The 20,812-nt window shown below is 42.0% G+C and overlaps 1 protein-coding gene across 1 annotated transcript in view; it reads right to left on the reverse strand.

Annotated features, from left to right (window-relative positions):
- Positions 1–17,587, reverse strand: part of ATMIN7 (HOPM interactor 7) — a 70,697-nt gene extending 53,110 nt beyond the window's left edge. Inside the window, exon 1 of the mRNA XM_086798520.1 lies at positions 17,105–17,587. Within this exon, the coding sequence (XP_086654646.1) occupies positions 17,105–17,213 (109 nt within the window). The 5' untranslated portion in view covers positions 17,214–17,587. The remainder of the gene's footprint in view (positions 1–17,104) is intronic.
- Between the last annotated feature and the right edge of the window lie 3,225 nt (positions 17,588–20,812).

Consider the following 20,812-nt stretch of genomic DNA (forward strand, 5'->3'; position numbering starts at 1 on the left):
TTCGGCTAATAAAAAGTGTGTTTCACTAATGATAGTGTCCTGTGTACCCCAGGGTGTCCAGCAGAAGGGGCGTCGAGACACTCCTTAAGAATCTTGGACCTAATGTCCGAGATCTGTGGTACACAAATTTTGTCATTACGGAATAGCAAACCATTCCGAATCATCCACTGACCTCCTGCAGCCTGAATAGTAGACTGCTCAGTCACCGAGTCTTGGTCAATCAATGAGCTCCCGTCCTGGATCTTCTGCCCAAATGGACCAAAATAACTATCAGTCCTGCAAAGCCCTCTCAATGACTGAAATAAGTCAGTAGAAATCTCGGTGAACGACAAAGTATTCACCTCTCTAATCCGACTAAGCGCATCTGCAATACTATTCATGGACCCTTTCCGATAACAGATCTCAAAATCAAAATCTTGCATTAACTCTGCCCATCGAGCTTTCCTTCCTCTCAAATCATCCGCATCACACACATACTTGATTGACTGATGATCAGTCAATACCACAAACTTGGAGCCATATAAATAATGTCTCCAAACCTTGGGAGCATGAATCACACCATAAAGCTCCTTCTCAAGGGTTGGCCAACGAGATTGAGTGTCGTCTAGCTTTTTACTTTCAAAAGCAACCGGTCTACTATCTTGAAATAAAGCAGCCCCGATAGCATAGTGACTGGCATCAGTTTCAAGAACATAAGACTGACTAGGATCAGGTAATGCTAAGATAGGTGCTTCCTTGACTTTATCTTTCAAAAGTCTGAAGGCCATATCCAAATCATTATTCCAAGTGATAGGCTGATTTGACTTACGTCCACGACCTTTCAATAAGTCGGTCATCGGTAGTGTGAGCTGAGAGTACTCCCGTACAGATTTCCGAAGAAAAACAACAAAACCGAGAAAAGAACGAAGTTGTTTCACTGTTCGCGGTATAGGCCAGTCCAGAACCTTCTGAACTCGGTCATAGTCAATGCTCAACCCATCTCGAGTGATCTTGTGTCCCAAGTAAATGATGTTGGTCATAAAGAACTCACATTTACTTAACTTAGTAGTAGTCGATTCTGTCTTAAAATAGATAAGACAATTGTGAGGTGTCTGACATGATCCTCAAGAGTACGACTATAAATCAAAATATCATCCAGGAACACCACCACAAATTTTCCCAAATGTTTACGAAAAAGATCGTTCATCATTTGCTGGAAAGTGGCTGGAGCATTGGTTAACCCAAAAGGTAATACGAGAAACTCGTAATGGCCATACCTAGTTCGAAAGGCGGTTCTTTCGACATGCCTTTCATGAATACGTATCTGGCGATAGCCAGTACGTAAATCTATCTTCGTGAAATATTTCGCTCCTGCTAACCGGTCAATCAGGTCATCTGATCTAGGGAGAGGATAACGGTTCTTAATGGTCAGCTTGTTCAATCTCTTGTAATCTATACACATCCTCCAGGTATTGTCCTTCTTTCTCCTAAGCAACACAGGTACACCCCAAGGTGATTTACTTGGACGGATCTGGCCCATCCTCAAATAATCTTCGAGTTGTTTAGCCAACTCATCTTCCTCAGCTTGGCTCATCCTATAAGGTGGAATACTCACAGGATGAGCACCAGGGATCAAGTCAATACGATGATCTACTGCCCGTTCAGGTGGTAAACCCGATGGCAATTCCTTAGGAAATACGTTTTGAAATGAATCAAGTATCTTCTGTAATTCTTTGCTTTCAAACACACTTAATTCATTCACATCCATGAAAGGGATGAGAAAAGAAGAAAGTGGAATCAATACACAATGGAAAGCGGTATACAAAGAAGAATCCATTATATTTCCAAAATCAATTGTATTTACAAGAGGTCCCTGAGAGGGATGGATACGATCACCTAAAATACTATACTTGGTGTCCCTATGCTAAAAAGAAAAAATATGACTAGACCAATCTATCTGGACGTCAAGAGTCTTAAACCACTCAATCCCTAATAACAAGTCTACATTTTCCAGATGCATAACATAGCATTCCAGAGTGTCTTTGTAGTCCTGAATCTGGATTGAAAGCATCTCCACCTTGCGATCCCAACCTTGTCTTCCCGCAAGTAGACGTACCTCATAGGTATGGTCGCTAAGTGTCGTATCAAGACTCAATTTCTACACAAGTTTGTAGTTAACAAAGTTATGCGAACTGCCAGGGTATAAAAGAATGTGAATTTTATGGCCATTCACTTCTCCATAAACTCGGAGAAGATCATGCAAGCCAAATACCTTAGAATTGAACAGACAATCAGAACAAGTACTAGAGCGAGAAAGTACAGTAATTGACGTACCTGTCAAAGACAACTGGTTAGCTGCCTTTGGCTTGGGTCCTGCGTTTAACTTGGTACCCTTTTGCTTTGGGCGCTCGTTACGCATGTGTCCCTTTTCTTCGCAGATAAAACAACGTCCTTCCTTCTTGAGCTTCAAAGTCCGAAGGAGTTGTTTCTTCTTCGCTGGTGTCGAACTTGAACTCTTCGAAGGTTGGTCCGAAGACTTTCCTTCTGTCGTGTTAGCCATAGGTGCGGAGAACTTTCTTTTATGCTTGTTCCCCTGCTCAGTAACGGGTTTCGACTTGGAAGAGACCATCGTATCATCATAGATACGAGCTGAATGGATGGCCTCGTCCAAAGTTTTACATTTGTTATTTTTAACCTGTAATCAGTACGAGTCTGGTAACCCAGCTACGAAAAAACCCAACAGAGTAGTAGGATCCATCTTTGTAGCTTTCATCTGCAAGTCACGAAACTTCTGGAGGTAGACCTCTGCTCCAAGGTCATGGTCAAAGCTGAAAACCGGGCAACAACATCATAATCATCCTCTTTCTTGAGAAATTCTTTCTTGAAAACGTCTTCAAATTGTGCCCAAGTGGTTGGCTTAGGGTTGAGTTCCTTCCACCAAAGCAAAGCTTTGCCGGACAGGAAACCTGCTGCTAATTGGATCTTCTTTCCATCATCATATGGATGAAACTGAAAGTAAACTTGCCACTTATGTAGCCACATGTCCACGATCTCCTTGGTTCGCTACTTTTGCTCACCCCCGAACGGTTCCGGAGTAATATTGGGGCCTAAAGCTGAAGCCAAGGTATCCATACCCGAGAAAGTAGAGAGAGTAGTGGTCAATAGAGCGATGGAGTTCTGCAAAGCTTGCATTTGGGCTGCGATTTGTGCCTGACGTTCCATCGAAGAAGCTTCGAGAGCTACTTTGAACTCTTGGAAATCTGATTTTGACACAAAATCGTCAAAAAGATCGGTATCGGTACCTTCCGTAGCCAGCAAGCCTTCGCGTTCCACAAGGGGCTCCAACTCCGATTCTTGGGTCGACATCGTGAAGAGGGTACGTGGAGAGAAAATTCGATCTGTGCACAACAAAAGTACAGGGGAACTTGAGAGCTTGAGAGCTTGAAAACTTGAGAACTTAAGAGATGTGTGGCAAGAAGCCCACTTGAGGGGTTCATAAAGGTTTCCCAAAAGCCAAAAATCTCCAAAAGCTAGGCTTAGCTTTTGCTTTGCTTTTGTGTTTTTTTTTCTTGAATATATATATATATATATATATATATATATATATATTCTAAAGTCTTAAAAAAAATAAAAACTTTTAAACCTTGGAGAGGAGATGACTTTTAAATTTTTATAAAAAAATTAAACTTAAAAAAAACGAAAGCTTGTTAAAAAAAACGTAAGCTTTACTTCTATTTTTTTTTCCTCTCCTGGATTAGCCCGTCGGTGAGCTGCCGACGCATGCTGAGGTCGAGCGCTGCACTACCGGACGTGCTGCCATCGCCTACGTCAGTCTATGCTTTCCTTGCGCCAACCCGCACGTGGCCTGCGGCGGCAGCGTAGCCTGCCGTGCGTGGATTGGGCTGGGCGCTCGCTTGGCCTAGGCGCCGCCTGGGCTGGCTGCGCAGGCCTGGCCACACAGCCACGTGGCGTGGGCGCCCGCCATGCCTGGCCTGAGTGCTGGCCTGGCCTGGTTGCTTGGCCGCCTAGCTTTAGGCGCCTTCAGCCGCCAGTAGCCAACGCCTGCAACTTGCCAACGCACTAATCCACCAGCCCACCAGTGCCTCTGCCAGCCGCCAGTGCCACCGTCTCACAACCACTCTCGCTCTCAAATATTCAACGAAAAGCAAACTTGCTTTTTCTCTTCTTTTTTTCTGTTTCTCTCCCTGCAGTTTATGCGTATGCACAACAAACATGCCTCTTCTTTGCAAAGCAATCAACCCTACTTACACTACCATCTCCCATCAACATGAGGCTCTTTGATGAAGAAAAAACACATACTAAATCTGAAAACTGCAGTATGCACAGAAAAAACAGCAAGCTTTTTAACACATACCGTTCTTCGACCTCTTCTTCTCTACCTACCGACTTGCTCGTTCACGAGGTATGCTCTAATACCACTGTCAAATCCCCACGGATCCCCTCATGATCGATCTTGGTTCGAAACTCGAATCCTGCAAACGAACAAACAAACAAACAAGCAAAGGGGGTGCAGGCCTGACTCACCTCCCAACCATGACAACCCAAGCCCACAGTCTTGGCTGTCCCCACCGAGCCACGAGCTGAGCTAACTAGGATGACGTACCGACCAATCTCCTCCTCGTGACGTCCCATACCGCCACGAAGCTGCCCTCGCGGCCTCGAGACTGCTGTCGGCCTCGGGTGCACAAAGCAGGTGCACGTCTGCACTAGATCCAGGCTCCAAGACCATAGAGCTCTCACAAACTCGCGAGACTCTCTATAATACAATAACTAACCTTGGCCACCCTTTTATAGACTCTTGGCCGGTCATCGGGCGTCCACACTTGGCCGCCCACCCGTCCATACTTGGGTGTCCGCCCGTTAGTATATCCCTAACTTAGCTCGTCAATCAGCCTGCCTAGTTCCAAGCTTCCCCAAGCCTCGAAACTAGTCTTGCATGCGTATAGCACACGGTAGATACACACTGTGCACATGACACAGTGTCATCACACCAGCTTGAGATTGAGGCAGGTAGGGCAGCACGGATCCCCAGAGCAAAGAGGATATGCAGACTATGCCAGGAGGAGGTTGAGAGTGAGGAGCATTATGTATGCAGATGCAGAGCATATAGTGACATTAGAGAGAGATACACCACCATCTTCAGTGGACATCCCTCACTCCACCAGATCATGGAATCCGCAGACCAGCGCAGATTTGGCCAATTCTTGCTAGAGACACAGCGCCACACTACTGCCATAAGCCTGGACACTACATCAGTGAATGTAAGAAGCGGATTGCAAAAGAGAAAAGGAAAGAAGCAGGCAATGCAGTAGCAGACTCTTCTGATGACAAAGCACAGCAATCAGCTAATGTAATCCAAGAAGAGTACACTTTTTTGGTCACATGCAATGCACTAGTGGCACACCAAGTGCTTCAGACACTGATATGTCTTGCATTGCATCTGACAGACAGAATGCATCATGGTATTTTGATAGTGGTGCTTCGAGCCACATCACTTCATGCAAAGATGTATTTCAGCACTTAGTTTATGCTTCAAATGGCCACACTGTATCATGTGCAGATCATACCACATATCCAGTAAAGGGAATTGAAAATGTCATACTTATTGTAGCCAATGGTGCCAATATATGTATGAAAAATGTATTGTATGTTCCAGGGATAAAGAAAAATCTGCTTTCCGTCTCAGCCATAAACGACCAAGGTTTAAAGGTTGAATTTGAAGATGGGAAGTGTTTGGTAAAAGACCCATCAAAGGGTCATGAAATAGTCACTTCTGGAACACGATACAAAGGCTTGTATAAGCTGGACAGCTATGACAAGCGTACTTATGATGCAAATACAGTGGCTGCCCACATTCCTGCTATGCATGATGCAGAGCTATGGCATGCTCGTTTTGGGCATGTAAATTTTCAGAGTTTGATGCTTTTGCAAAAGCATCATATGATTGATAATATGCCGCCTCTTGAGTCTCCACCAAGACATGTATGTGAGGGGTGTATTTTGGGAAAGATGCAACGAAAACCATTCCCCAAAGATGGAGCTGTTAGAGCTGAAAGTAAATTACAGCTCATACATAGTGATGTATGTGGTCCAATGCGGACACCATCCTTAGGGGGGCATCTTTACTTCGTCACATTCATTGATGACTACTCCAGGTTTGCTTGGGCTTACCCCTTGAAAGCGAAAGCAAATGTGTTTACATGCTTTCGACACTTTGTAGCAATGGCTGAAAATATGTGTGGATGTAAAGTCCAAACACTCCGCTTAGATAGAGGTGGAGAATACATGTCAAATGCATTCATGGATTATATGCTTCAAAAGGGCATCAAACACCAATGTATTGTGCCTTATACACCGCAACAGAATGGTGTAGCTGAAAGGAAAAATAGATCTCTCATGGAGATGGCAAGATGCATGGTGAAAGCACAAAAGTTCCCTCACAAATTTTGGATGGAAGCTATAATGTGTGCAACTCATGTGTTGAACAGGTGTCCAACAAAAGCTTTGAAAACAATAACACCATTTGAGGCTTGGTATAGCCGAAAGCCAACAGTGGATTATATGCGTACATTTGGGTGTTTGGCATATGCACATGTGCCAGAACAACTCCGAACAAAGCTAGATGACAAAGCAATTATATGCATTTTTGTGGGCTACAGCAATAAGAGCAAAGGTTACCGTCTTTATAATCCAACTACACGAAGGATTTTTGTAAGTAGAGATGTGGTATTTGCTGAAAATTCAGAACAGCCCATGTACAGCTTGTATAAAAGCAATGATACAGGCATACAGGACATGTTTGATGGACTTTTACCCATTGCAATTAGGGGGGATTCCGATCAGCCAGCCCCTACACAAGAAAATCCTCATGTAGAACACGTGGAACAGCCAACCATTCAGCCCCCTTCTATGGAAGAAGTGGAAGATCTTGTCAAGGAAGAGCAAACAGCCATAGACAGAGCCAAGTCAGTGCCAAGATGGTTGCTGAAAACTTTGCAAGAAAGCAAACTTGCAGCTCCACTCACAGGTAGAACAAGGGCTAGTTCCAACCATGCTTTGAATATACATCGTGGGGAGTCTGCATTAGCAATGGGTGGTCTCTTTGATTCAGAAGAGCCTTCTTCTTATGAAGAAGAACATGAGAATGAGCATTGGTTGCAAGCTATGCAAGCTGAAATTTCTTCTATCATGAAGAACAATACATGGGATCTTGTGGAATTGCCTAAAGGCAAGCATGTCATTGGAACAAAGTGGGTGTACAAAGTCAAAAGAAAGTCTGATGGTACTATTGACAGGTACAAAGCAAGACTTGTGGCTAAAGGCTACTCCCAGAAAAAGGGAATAGATTATGAAGAGACTTTTGCTCCTACCTCAAGAATGGCCACAATAAGATCAGTGATTGCATTGGCTGCACATAAAGGATGGATAGTGCATCAATTGGACATCAAAACTGCTTTCTTAAATGGGGATTTACAGGAGGGAGTATATGTAAATCAGCCCATTGGTTTTGTAGTTCCTGGTGAGGAACATAAAGTGTGCAGGTTACACAAAGCATTGTATGGGTTAAAACAAGCTCCAAGAGCTTGGTATTGTAAGATACATGCTCATCTAACCAGCCAAGGTTATGTGAATAGTCCAGCTGAAAGCACATTGTATGTGAAGAAAACCGATGCCGATATTCTCATAGTCATCTTGTATGTAGATGACATGCTCATTACAGGTACTAGCAAAGCACAAATTTCAGATTTCAAAGCTGATTTGAAAGCTGAATTTGATATGTCAGATTTGGGGCCTTTACACTACTATCTCGGCCATACAGTTTATGCATACAGATGATGGCATTGTTATGCAGCAAACTAAGTACATAAAAAGTTTGCTAAAAAGGTTTCACATGGATGAATGTAAGCCCATTTCTACTCCGATAGAACCAGGTGTACGGCTACTATGCATGATATTGGAGAGCCTTTTGAGGCCGGTATTTACAGCCACGCAGTGGGATGCCTCATTTACTTGTGTAACACAAGGCCAGACATATCTTTTGGGGTGTCTTTGTTGAGCAAATTCATGCACAGCCCAGGCACAAAGCATTGGCAAGCAGTCAAACACATTTTTCGTTATCTTAAGGGTACCCTGGATCTTGGTTTGTTCTATCCCAAGGGGGGCAGCTTGCAGCTTTATGCATACAGTGATTCAGATTGGGCTGGTTGATACCAGGCAATCCACCAGTGGGAATTGTTTTTTTCTTGGCTGTTCATGCATACTTGGTTGAGTAAAAAGCAACCCACTGTTGCCACATCTACTTGTGAGGCTGAGTACAGGGCAGTCTTCACAGCTACAGTAGATTGTGTATGGTTGAGGAGACTATTGGCTGATCTTCGTGAGTATCAACGGACACCCACCACCATTCTCACTGATAGCCAGAGTGCTATGGCCATGGCACGAAATCCAATATTTCATGCACTTACCAAGCACATTGAGATTCATTATCACTATGTCAGAGAGAGGCTACATGCAGGGGAGATCAGTTTATCTTACTACCCTACACAAGATAATGTTGCAGATCTATTCACAAAGACTTTACCTCGAGAAAAGTTTGAAGCTTTCCGCAAAGCTTTGGGCTTACTCTCATACAGACAGTGATCTGCTACCTTGTACAGGTTCACACTTCCACTACAGGGGGGATTTGTAGGCATATGCTCACTTATGGTAGTGCTATGTGTAAACAGGGCTTAACCAAGGGCACTTTTTCCCGTGTGGTTTTTCTCCTTGGACATCAAGTGTGAAAGGACACTCTAACATATAATATTTTGTACTTCTATATTATATGGATGTGTCACGCATGCAAGGGTTGACTTGCATTTTGTGGATACCACACTTTTGGCTCTCTCTCTCTCTCTCTCTCTCTCTCTCTCTCTCTCTCTCTCATTTCTGTGTGAGCTTCTCCATCCTGCACCTAACCCTAATGTGCAGGTTTGTGTGTGTGAGTGTGTGAGTCCAACACCAACAAATACCTCTATGACCTTCATACGGTGGAGCATGACTTTCAATCATAACCTTGAGTCGTAATTGCTTGGTAACACACAATCTACCATGCATCAACAAAAAACCATCCCTGAGAGTATAATGATCATGCCGCTGGCCCTCAGACATCTGATCATAGAGCCTTCCAAAATCCTCATCATGGACATACTGCTCTTTCATCTCATCAAGCTGATGATGATAAGCAAGTGAAACTGCTGAGACCTGTGGCTTGCGTGACAAAGCATCTGCCACAACATTCTTTTTGCCTTCCACATGCACAATCTGGAAGTGGAACATAGACAAAAAATTGGTCCATCGCATATGCTTCTCAGAAAGTTTAGTTTGCGTGAGGAAATAACGCAAGGTCTGATGATCTGTCTGCACAATGAAATCAGCCCCAAGCAAATAGTGTTTCCATGTAGAAAGAGCATGAATTACAGCCAACATCTCTTTCTCATAAACCTGCAAATGCTTCTCGGCATTCTGCGATATACGACTCTCATACATGTCCGTCCTGCATGAGAACTGCCCCAATGCTGTTTCCACATGCATCACACTAGACAACAAAAGCCTTTCGGAGATCCGATAACACCAATACGGGATCCAAAGTAAGCTTTTCTTTAAGCTTTTTAAAGGCTGTAATTTCCTGATCAACCCATCTAAACGGAGTTGCCTTCTTTGTTAAGGCATGAAGGGACGAAGCAATCTCAGCAAAATACCGTATGTACCGCCTGTAGTAGGAACACAATCCCAGAAAGCTGCGTACATCATGCACGGTCCTCAAATCTGGCCAATTAAGAATTGCTTCCACTTTCAAAGGATCCATACGGACTCCATGCTTAGACACAATATGCCCCAAGAAGTGTATCTCTTCCAAGAAGAACTCGCTCTTCTTGCCATTAATGACCAACCTATGCTTCCGGAGTTCTTCAAACACAATGGCCAAATGCTTCCTATGCTTGTCCTCAGTGTGTGAATGCACAATCATATCATCAAAGAATGTGCCCACAAACACTCTATGAGACCGGAAAATCCTGTCCATCATCCTGTTAAATGTGGCAAGCGCATTTGTCAAACCAAAGGGCATAACTAAGAACTCATATAGTCCAAAAGTGGTCCGAAATGTTGACTTATGCACATCCTCGGGTCTAATGCGTATCTGATGATACCCGCTTTTCAAGTCTATCCGACTAAAGACTGTTGAGCCCTGTAAGCGGTCTGATATGTCATCGATCCTCAGAATAGGGAATCGATTCTTGATGGTATTCTTGTTTAGCGCCCTGTAATCTATACACATACGCCAAGAACCATCTTTCTTTTGCACTAAGAGTACAGGTGAGCAAAAGGGTGATGAGCTAGGCTGGATCAACCCTTTATTCATTAACTCCTGTACCTGACTCATAATTTCTTCTTGCTGGGCTACACTAACACGGTACGGTGGTCTATTTGGTGGAGTACTCCCCGGAATTAGATCAATAGCATGATCTTCTGGCCTTTCCGAAGGAAGTTCTCCTGGCAATGACTCACATAAACAATCTTGGAACTCATGCAAGAAATCAGTCCTGTCTTTATCTAACATAGACAAATTAGATTTAGACTCATCATCTTTGCATCCTTTACAAAAATCAAGTACGTGGAAAGATGCTTTTTCATTACTGATGAAATTGCCGAAGCTGATACAATAGGAACAGATTCCCCTTTAAGCTTTACATCCAAAATATGCTCTTTCCCTCTATGAGTCAAAGTAATCTTCATGTTGTATGTATCCACCACCACATGTACTCTATGGCACCATGGCATACCCAACAAAACATCACATCCGTCAAGTGGCATGATGAAGAACTCCTCACTGTCCACATAACCCTGCACATGAAGCCTGAGCTTCCCAATAATAGGAGTAACGGGTTCTGCATACCCAAGACAAGCCATATTAGCCTCATACAAAGGCCCCATCTCCTCTGCACAAATCGGCCAGCCAAATCCGGTGAAATAAAGTTGGCTCTAGCACCTGTGTCAAAGAAAATCAAGACATTTTGATCTCACTTTGCCCCATGTCCTGCACAACTCAGTCTCTTCACCACCTGGCTGTTCCCCAACAAGATCAAGAACTAACCTTGCAGAAGGTTTTGGTTTCTTAGACTTGGCTCCCCTTTAGTGTCAGAGTCCTTTTGGGACTTACGCTTGGGACAGTTAAAAGACATATGTCCCTCCTCTATACAGTAAAAACATTTCCGAGCATCCATCAAAGCCTCTCTCCTCAGGAGTTCTCTTGGGCATTGGTAACTTCTTATACCGCTTCTCTGTAGACCCTTTTGCATCATGCGAAACATGCCCTAACTTTTCAAATTTCTAGCTTTTACTTCCTTTAAATCCAGATGAGACTCCAGTGAGTAACACATTTGCTGTCATAGCATTCTCTATCATCTGCGACATATTTGTTACTCGAGTCTTTATGCAATAGTCACGCACTTCCTTGGACAGCCCACAACAATACTTCTCCACCTGCTCAGACAAAGGCACTGCACGATAGGAAGTAACTGGGAGTAAAGCTTCCCAAAACTTCTTATTATAATCCTCAAGATTTTCACACTTTGATACATCCAACTTGTGCCATGCTGTCATTACATCCACCTCAAAAGTAGATGTGAGCCATACGGAAGAGAACACCTGTTTAAACTATATCCAAGTAGATGGTGCTATGCCCTGTAAAAGAAGAGTGGACCACCACTGCAATGCATTGCCCTTGAGAAAAGTCGCAGCTTTTCTCACCTTAGAGGATTTCGTGTAATTTCCACCAGAAAAAGTAACATCAAACTGTTGTAAAAAGGTAAGTGCCTTTAGCGTATCTTTGGCCCCGCTAAATGTGTCAAATTTCACTGCAGCTCCCCCTTCCTTATAATCCTTCGCCTTACCCATAGGCGTTAGATTATCGTAAGGAAGTGGCTTCACAAGATTGCTACCCCCAGCATTCATGCCCATCATAGGATCAACATTGCCAGTTCCCACACCTGGCATTCCATACATTCCACCCATGTTTCCAAACATACCACTATGCATACCGGGCTACATGCCCCCATACATGTTTCCTTGCATTCCGGGCTGCATGTCCCCAAACATGTTTCCTTGCATTCCGGACTGCATACCACCATACATATTCCCTTGCATACCAGGCTAAAAACTAGCTCCAAAATTCCCTGGAATACCCATGCCTCCTTGAGGATACCCCACAGGGATTGGAACACAGAGCCACCACCAAAATAGCCTGGATGCATAGACTGTTGTGGAATAGATGGCTGTCCAAAAAAGGAACTCTCTGAGTTGGCACCAAAAGTATGTTGCATGTTCGGAAACTGTCAAAAGATGGATCCTGTGGGAAGGCACCACTATTGCCCTGAGGTGGGTTCTTAGAACGCACTTTCTTCTTCTTTTCAAGCTCAAAACGGGATCTCATAAATTCAGCAAACGTCTCACTTTGAGACTTGAGTGAGCTGCATGAACACATCCGTTACACCTGCCAAACGATTTTTAAACTAAGCATCATCTTCCTCTTTACTAGGCATGTCTTCTGGCTATGTTACATCCTCATATTGTGCATCTACTGCAGCCTGTTCTCCTGCAAGAATATCCTCAGATTCATTTCTCTCAAGAGAGGCCTCTTGCTCTTCCTCTTCATCATAAAAATATTCATCTTCTATGTCTGACATGCTGCTGAATTTTCAGCAATGACTTTCCTGGAGACAACCACGAGCTCACCCCCTTACGAAAGTTGATGATGTGTCCCGGCAACAGAACCTTGAAACCGGCCTCAGGTAGAAACCAAAGTGCGGTAGACTAGCAGTCACCTTTCCAAATGTAGTCCAAACAAATAACAAATGAACAGGAGCTAGAATGCTCCAGAACAAAAAGGAAAACGACACCTGTTGGCCCCAAAGCTTGGCGCCCCTTTCGGTATTTCTTTTTCAAATTCAATGGAAAGTTTAACTGAGTACAACAAAGCCAGTCAGGGAAAGTAAACCTACATGTCCAATCTAGCAGCCCTCAAGACCTCTTAGTATAGAGGATTCACATACAGATCTGTGTCCCACAAAAGCAACACACTGTGGTCTCCTCTAATCAACCAAGACAATACAACAGGGCAGCCTTGAGCACGTGGCTTCAAACTCAGCCCAAGTACAAATCCACTGTCCAACTCTGTTTCCACCCTTCAAACTACCATACCCCTCCTCTCACAAAGGGCCAGAAGAAACAACTTTGTAGCACATATAAGCCAGTGGAAAGAAAGAAAGAAAGATATGTTCAGAGTTTACCAACTGTTATGCGCAGTTCTGCACCGGAGGGATTGACCGTACCAGTCTGTACTTGCAACCGCCTATATCAGCAACTCTGCAGCACACGTGTGCACCTGTCCGTACAGATTTGTACTTGCAGCACACGTGTGTACCTGTCTGTACTTTTCTCCCTACAGCCGCCTCAGAACTATACTTGCAACTGTCCTTTCGATGCGCCGCTTGTACCCTGGTGATGCGCCGCCTGTACCAGCTGTACAGGCTGAACTGTCCCGCCTGTACCTGTCCGTACAAGCCTGCGCCTGCAGCTATCCGCGTCAGAAATTCTACAGCAACCATACCTGTCGTACCAGTGTGTACCTGCAACCTGTACTAGTCGTTTTTGCAGCTGCTATACTGTACAGCTTCTCTCCACGCAGCCAGCCAACTTGAACCAGTCTCTCTCCACGCAGGCAACTAGCAGTACTCTCCACGCAGCCAGCCGACTCTTCTCCAAAAAGCAAGTGAGAAAGAGAAAGAGAGAGAGATGGAAAGGAGGCGTGTACTCCCAAAAGTGGAGTAGCCCTCCCTCCATAAATATCTTAGGCCCCTTTTTAAAGTTTATTAAAGTTTCTAAGGGCCACTTATGCCTACGGGCCACCCAAGGTTAAAACATTATAAATATTAAATCCCTTGGTCCCCCTTCACACTTGGGGATGTCCACACATATTACTATTTGTCCGGGCACCCAAGTATGAATCATGAAATAGTTATCTTGCTCACCGACCACCATGCCCACACTTGTGCTGTTCCACTTTCACAAAGTCATGACAACTCTCTACACATGTAGGGAGGGTGGGCAGGATAGAAAGAGAGTAGAGAGGAGAAAAAAACGCACAAAATGCAGATTAGCCCCTCCGTAAAAGAAAATGCAAGTTTGAAACACTGTGGATAGCCACCGAGTTTGCATGAAAATGCAAAAAAATCAGCGCCAATCAGCCTCCAATTAGCGATTCCAGGTCTAGACGCCTCTTGGCTCTGATACCACGTCAGAGGGCAACGGAAACATGTAGACACATGACAAAAACGCTGAAGCTCCAAGAGAGAGATGAGAGAAAACAGCAAAATACTGATGCACTAATCCTCAAGAACAGAGTGGATACAACCAGCCTGTAGGCAAGGAGCGGACTCCATAGGAAGAGGGCTGAAGGTGCTCACCAAAGTGATCAACAAGAATGATCAAGGAATGAATGATCGTGAGGAAGAGGGCAGCACATATATATACTTCTATATGAGCTGGCCAACTGCATCCTAGTCCCTCACATGACCTGAAAATAGGTGAAAAACTCCATAAAAGGGTAGGCAAACCACATCAAAGGCCCATAAAATAGGGAAAAAATATGGGAAAATATGGGGAATGCCTACGCATAGAAATGCCCCCCGTAAACACCAGAAAAGCCACCAACGGGAGATGATCTATGCTAACACGTCCCTTCTGTAGCTACATGGCCACGATTGGGTGGCCATGCGGGCCAACGTGGGTGGCCACGCGTGACCACGTGGCCGCAAAAAAATGGCCACGTTTTTTTCAAATTGTTTTTTAATTCATTTTTTAATTAAAAATTTTATTTCTTTTCCCATTTGTTTACTTTTTTACTCTTTTTTTTTTGTGTGTGGAAACTTGCCCACCTCTCCAACACCTATATAAAGGCAGCCCTCGTTCATCGTTTATGCATCATCTCCTCCTCCCCTTTGTTGAATATCCTAATATCCAACCCTTGTAAAAGCCTCTAGTTGCTGTTTTTGACAATTTCCATGGAAGCACACTCAAGGAGAGGAACAACTCCACGTATGCTTCAACAGAGAAGACATAGGCTTGCTGAAAATCTGCAGTAAACTGTTCTTACTTAAGTGCTATCATTACACTTGTTTTTGGGCATTACATAGTGCTTAGTACTTATTGTCTTTTCTGTCCATTAATCAGATACTTTCAGCAGCATGTTCTTCTATTAAGACTTCAATCTTTCCCATGTTGTTCCTCTTTCCAAGCATTTAAATGTGTGCACATCAATTGGTCACAGTCTTGTGAAGTTTATGTGCATCTTTGGGTTATTAAACAAGCTTCCACACTTGTGTTTATTTCAGAGGGTTTACTGGACATATGCACCTATCCCCCTTTTTATTTCTCTGACATCCTCTCGCCTTCCCACCTGAGGAGGCCCTTTAACACCAGGGGTTAGATGATCTTCTAAGAGGCTCCCCTCCAAGATTACCGCACAAGTTTTGAGGATCACTTTGCGGCGAGCCTCTTCCACATTTGGCAACTTCTCCGCCGTGCCCTTATCCAAGTGCCACCCCTCAGCCTGGTCAGCCCAAAGGAGAGAGAGGGGGCCCATTGTCTAGAACCCCCACTTCCACTCGCCTTCTGGACAGTTGGTGGGCATAGAATACATGTCATAAAGTTCACACTAAAGGTGACCTTCAACTTTCCAAGCATCTCAGCCTGAATATCGCCCAACATGTTTCATGCATCCTCATTGGAAGGTAATTTGGAGATCAAAGGAAGCCGAATGGCACATTTGAAGGTGAGAGGGCTACATGCCATTGAAGGCGTCTTAACTTCCCTTAAGGGCTGCACAATTCTGAGTCACTTACTCTAAATATTCCATCTAACAATGGGGCCATGGGCAGAGCATATAAGTTCACACTCACTTCAGAGCTTGGCTACCATCGTGACTTCCCTTGGGTGACAACTAACTTGAACATGAAAGCTTTGCGACTTGGATCAAGTCGGAGTCCCAAAAAGCATTCAAGGTTTTTTTCATTTAATGTTTCAGCGTTCACCTCATTTGAAAAATCAAAATATTGATCATTTTTAAAAAATATATAAAGCTTTTAGTAACCATTACACACATATAAATGATGAAGAAACTAATCAAAAAGCATAAAACTTTGAAGCTTGAAACATAGAAACTTTCAAGCATAAACTTCTAGACTCTAAGATGCAGTTACAGACAATCACTTGACTTCCGCGAAGCATTATGAAAAATTGGGAAAATTAGGGGAAGATTTTTAAAAAAATTTGAAGAAAAAAGAAAGGACGAAAAAGAGAAGGAAAAAGAAAAAAAAATAGAGTAAGCAGGGAAAATACGTAGCAGGAAGGAGGAGAGGGGGAAGAGAGGAAGAACAAGGGAGGATGGCTTAGGCTCTGAAACCGGCTGAAAGAAAGCAAAAACAGGCATACAAATTGTCACAGGAGGGAGAGCTTGAACAAAACAAAACGAAAAATGAAAGATTTAGTGAGGTTTCAGAAATGTTTCAGGGTAGAAATAAATTTCAGGTTTCAATCCCACAAAACATGTTTTTCTGTTCCATGGATCAAGCTCATAATTCCTTTGTTGTTTCTGTACTGAGCAGCTTGAATATGCCACGGGCTTGTTCACTGCCCCACCAGCTACCTGTGGCATTGAAGCTTGCGAATATGCTTGTGCTCATCGTTCCTTCAGCTTGTAGGATGTGTGCAACCCAAGAACAAGAAGCAAGTTCTTCACTCCAAAAGTAAAACCAGATCATTCTGATGCTATGTCATTTTACCTCAAAGGGTAAGGTCTAATGTATTACATCAAGGGTAGCCATGTGCATCAAGCAGATAGTTCTGATGATAGGTCATTTACCTCGAGGGTAAATCTGAGACAGCTTAATTGCAAGTTATAGATCCATAATTGGATTTAATTAAAGTGCAAACCTTAATTTGTATAAAAAATACAGGAAAATGCAAGTTGAAGTAGAGATAAGATCAAAGGGAAGTGTGGGAATACCTAGGTAGGTTTTAAGGGCCTTCTGGAGGTTCGCATATTTCTTCCCGGAGGAGTCCTTCAGCATACGCTCGAAGGACCGCGTAACGAAAGATCCTGCGGCCTCCGCCATATCCGAGAGAAGCAAAAGGAGCTGTGAGTTGCAGATCTGTTGGATCTCTCTCTCTCTCTCTCTCTCTCTCTCTCTCTCTCTCTCTCTCTCTCTCTCTCTGTGCAGCAGCAGAAGATCAGCAGCTCCTCGAAGTCCTCCTGCCCAGCTAGCTTCGAGCTCGGATGGATCCTCACACCACAAAATGACCCAACGTGCAACAGTATTGTCGAAGCAAAGAGGAGGAGCAGCAGACGCGAGATCTGTGAAAGGGCCACATCCACTCCATTTTTTTCCCTCAAGAAATGGCTTCAGTTATACATTTATGTAGAGTATTAGAGCTTTAGATAAATTTATCATAGTAAGCTATCTATCTAATCTAATATAAATAAGTCTACAGCATGAGAATTGAATTTGGGTGTTAATTAAATAAGTACAATGCTATGCTCTAAGTATAATATATTGTTAAGTATATTGATAGTTAGGTAGGCATGTTTTAATCTACATGATGTTGAAGGGATGTGCCAATTGCTATTGGCATTGGTGTGTCAATTGCTAGGGTACGTGGGCCAACCTCACACAACACAAAAAGAATGTGATGAATACATATGGTCTCCAAATCAGAAACAATTTGCATCATTTTGTTCGAAAGCATATTGTTGATAAATTTGACGGAGTGCTTGGTAAATAGAATCATGCTTTACTAGAGGAGCCAAAAAAAAAAAACCCAAAAAAAAAACTGGGACAAGAAGGGGGAGACTAGTATCATTCTAGAGTTTAAAAAATTGTATGCAATTCTAACTAATGAGCAACATCCATGAGGCTTTTACCCTTCAAAAAGTCTATTTCTTACCCTTTTTCCAATAACTTCTTCTTTTGGGAGGGAGGGCAAGCGAGGGGGTGTGTGTTACCATACTTGCCTATACTTTTGAGTTTACAAAATCGCTCGAGCAAAGTAGCGAGCCAAGAGCAATGGATGGGGAATACCCCTTGTACAATGCCTTTGGCAAAGGGTCACATGTAAAACATCGAATCAAGATAAACAAGAACATAAAATAATGTACTGTTAAAATTACAATGGCATTATATGCAAAGGGTCACATGTAAAACATCGAATCAAGATAAACAAGAACATAAAATAATGTACTATTAAAATTACAATGACATTATATGCGAAATGTAATCGAATCATAAATGAGGCAAACACTTATAGTATGAGGGGATAAACACAAATGATTCCCCCTTAAATACCTTGAATTAACGTGCAAACCCAGCTTCCAAAGTTGTTATCCTAAGAGGGAAGAATTGTCACCTACCACCATCCACAAACAAACAAATTAAAAATGGTTTAAGAGACTTAATTTTAATGATTATGGGATGGCATATGTCGACACATGTCTCCATTTATTATCAATGTCACCATTAATAATTACTTAAAATACTAATAAAGTACTTAGTAAATCGAGAAGAAATCTGATTTTTGGTATATTGGGAATAAAAAGAAAATTAATCAAACATGTTGATCAAAAGCTACTTATAAGAATATTGAAGTTTTTTAAAGCATAGCCATAATACAATAATGATATAACCTATTGAAAGAAAGTTAGACGAGAAAGTTCTAAACATGGTACAAGGCTAAGATAAGCAAAGGGGTACAAAATTAAAAGAATTTAGCAAACAAACATCAAGCATAATTAGCCAAATATATTGAAAGCATTGGTAATCATTGTGACTATAGAGTTAGAATAAACCTAAAAGTGTAAGAAGGATTAATACATACCACAAATAGATGCCTCGTAGGTCCAAGGACTATGAAAGTTATAATCACTATGATGTCCTAAGTAATGGAGAACATTGTGTTGAAAGGCAAAATACCCAATAATATTAAATCACAAAATGACACTTGCCAAGTATGGAGTAAGAAAAATCAATATACAATTACCCCCACACAAGAGTGAGCCCACAAGTGTATTTTAATTTATATTACTTAAAGTAGCTTATGGGGGCTCAAAATAGTTTTACTTTACATGCATGTCTATCTCAAGCAAAATAGCTTGCTTTACTTTTACTTTAGGTGCATGTAGACCTTTCTCCTTAAAATTGGAGTATCTCTTTAACCAAATAAATATTTACAACCTTTGTCAAATGTACATAAGAGAACTTTCATATGTCTAAATAAATATTTGCCACGCAAAATGGAATAAAACGGTGAGCATCTAATAAAAATAAATAACAATCTACCAAATCCCAAAGTCAAGCATCTCAAAATCTTTATGACCATTACCAACTCGCCTCCATTATCCAACCCAAGGATTTACGCTTACATAGAATATGCCAATCAATTAATAAATTATTTGACTAAATTTCTAATATAAATAACCACATAAAATCCAACTAATCAAGACAATGCAACTAATAAATAATATCTATGTACGTTCAAAGTAGGCTACACTCACTCGAATTTACAAAGGCATTCTAATCTAAAGGAGAATTCATAATTAATAGAAAACATGGAAATATAAATTCTATGAAGTGCTCCTTATAACATGCGTCAGGTGTGAGAAGCAAATGTCCTCAATTATCACAAAACGAATCTCAAATGATCATGGATGAGTGTGGGTGTAAGATGTAATCAAGGAGGGATAGGCAACAAGGGCATGATCAGGGAGCCATTGAGCCTCTTCTATGGGGTGGCCTTTATATTTCACTAAATATCTATAATAAGTACCTCTTCTTGTTGTTGTCTGCTCATGGTTTAAAATGAATTCAGGTTCTACTACCTCATAGTCTTCTTCTAGTAGAGGAGGATCTTCTTTTTGCCGTCTACTCATGGTCTAAAAAGAATTTAGGTTCTACTACCTCATAGTCTTCTTCTAGTAAAGGACTACCTCATAGTCTTCTTCTAGTAAAGGAGGATCGTCGTAAAAATGGGTGTGCTGGAAGAGTACCTCGAAATGGTCGTTAATAGACTAATGTGAAAAGAGTTATGAATACGCTAATGTGATGGGATATCCAAACAGAAAACATTATCATTAATCTTATTGAGAATCTTAAACATTCCAAAAAAATCTCGGAGCCAGGTTTTAATTATAGGGTTTTTCTCTACAATCTTTAGTTGTCACTTTTCAATCCTAAGTAATATGTAATCTCCTTCTTGTAAAGTCATAAGCTTACATTTCTCATTGACTTGGGTCATGTATTGGGGCTTGAGATTTAGAGATAGCTTTATGTACTTCACTAAGAGATGGCTTTATATTCTTCACTGAGAATATTGGTATGGTCTCTAATGAAATCATCTATCTATAGGAACATATATAAGTGAGTTGAGAAGCAAGTGCCAGTAATTTCTCACTATACATGACTTCAAAGGGAGCTTTGCTAGTAGTAGAGTGTAGTGTGTTATTATAAGCAAATTGAATTAAATTAAGGTATTGGTTCCATGTTATGAGAATTACTCTTGTTTACTAGGAATTATATTTCTTATTTTATATCAGGGAGCTTTGCTAGTAGCAGAGTGTAGTGTGTTATTATAAGCAAATTGAATTAAATTAAGGTATTGGTTCCATGTTATGAGAATTACTCTTGTTTACTAGGAATTATATTTCTTATTTTATATCAGGGAG

This window comes from Cibotium barometz, chromosome 5, assembly GCF_041138505.1.
Source record: "Cibotium barometz isolate CiBa-2024 chromosome 5, ASM4113850v1, whole genome shotgun sequence".
Taxonomy (NCBI): domain Eukaryota; kingdom Viridiplantae; phylum Streptophyta; class Polypodiopsida; order Cyatheales; family Cibotiaceae; genus Cibotium; species Cibotium barometz.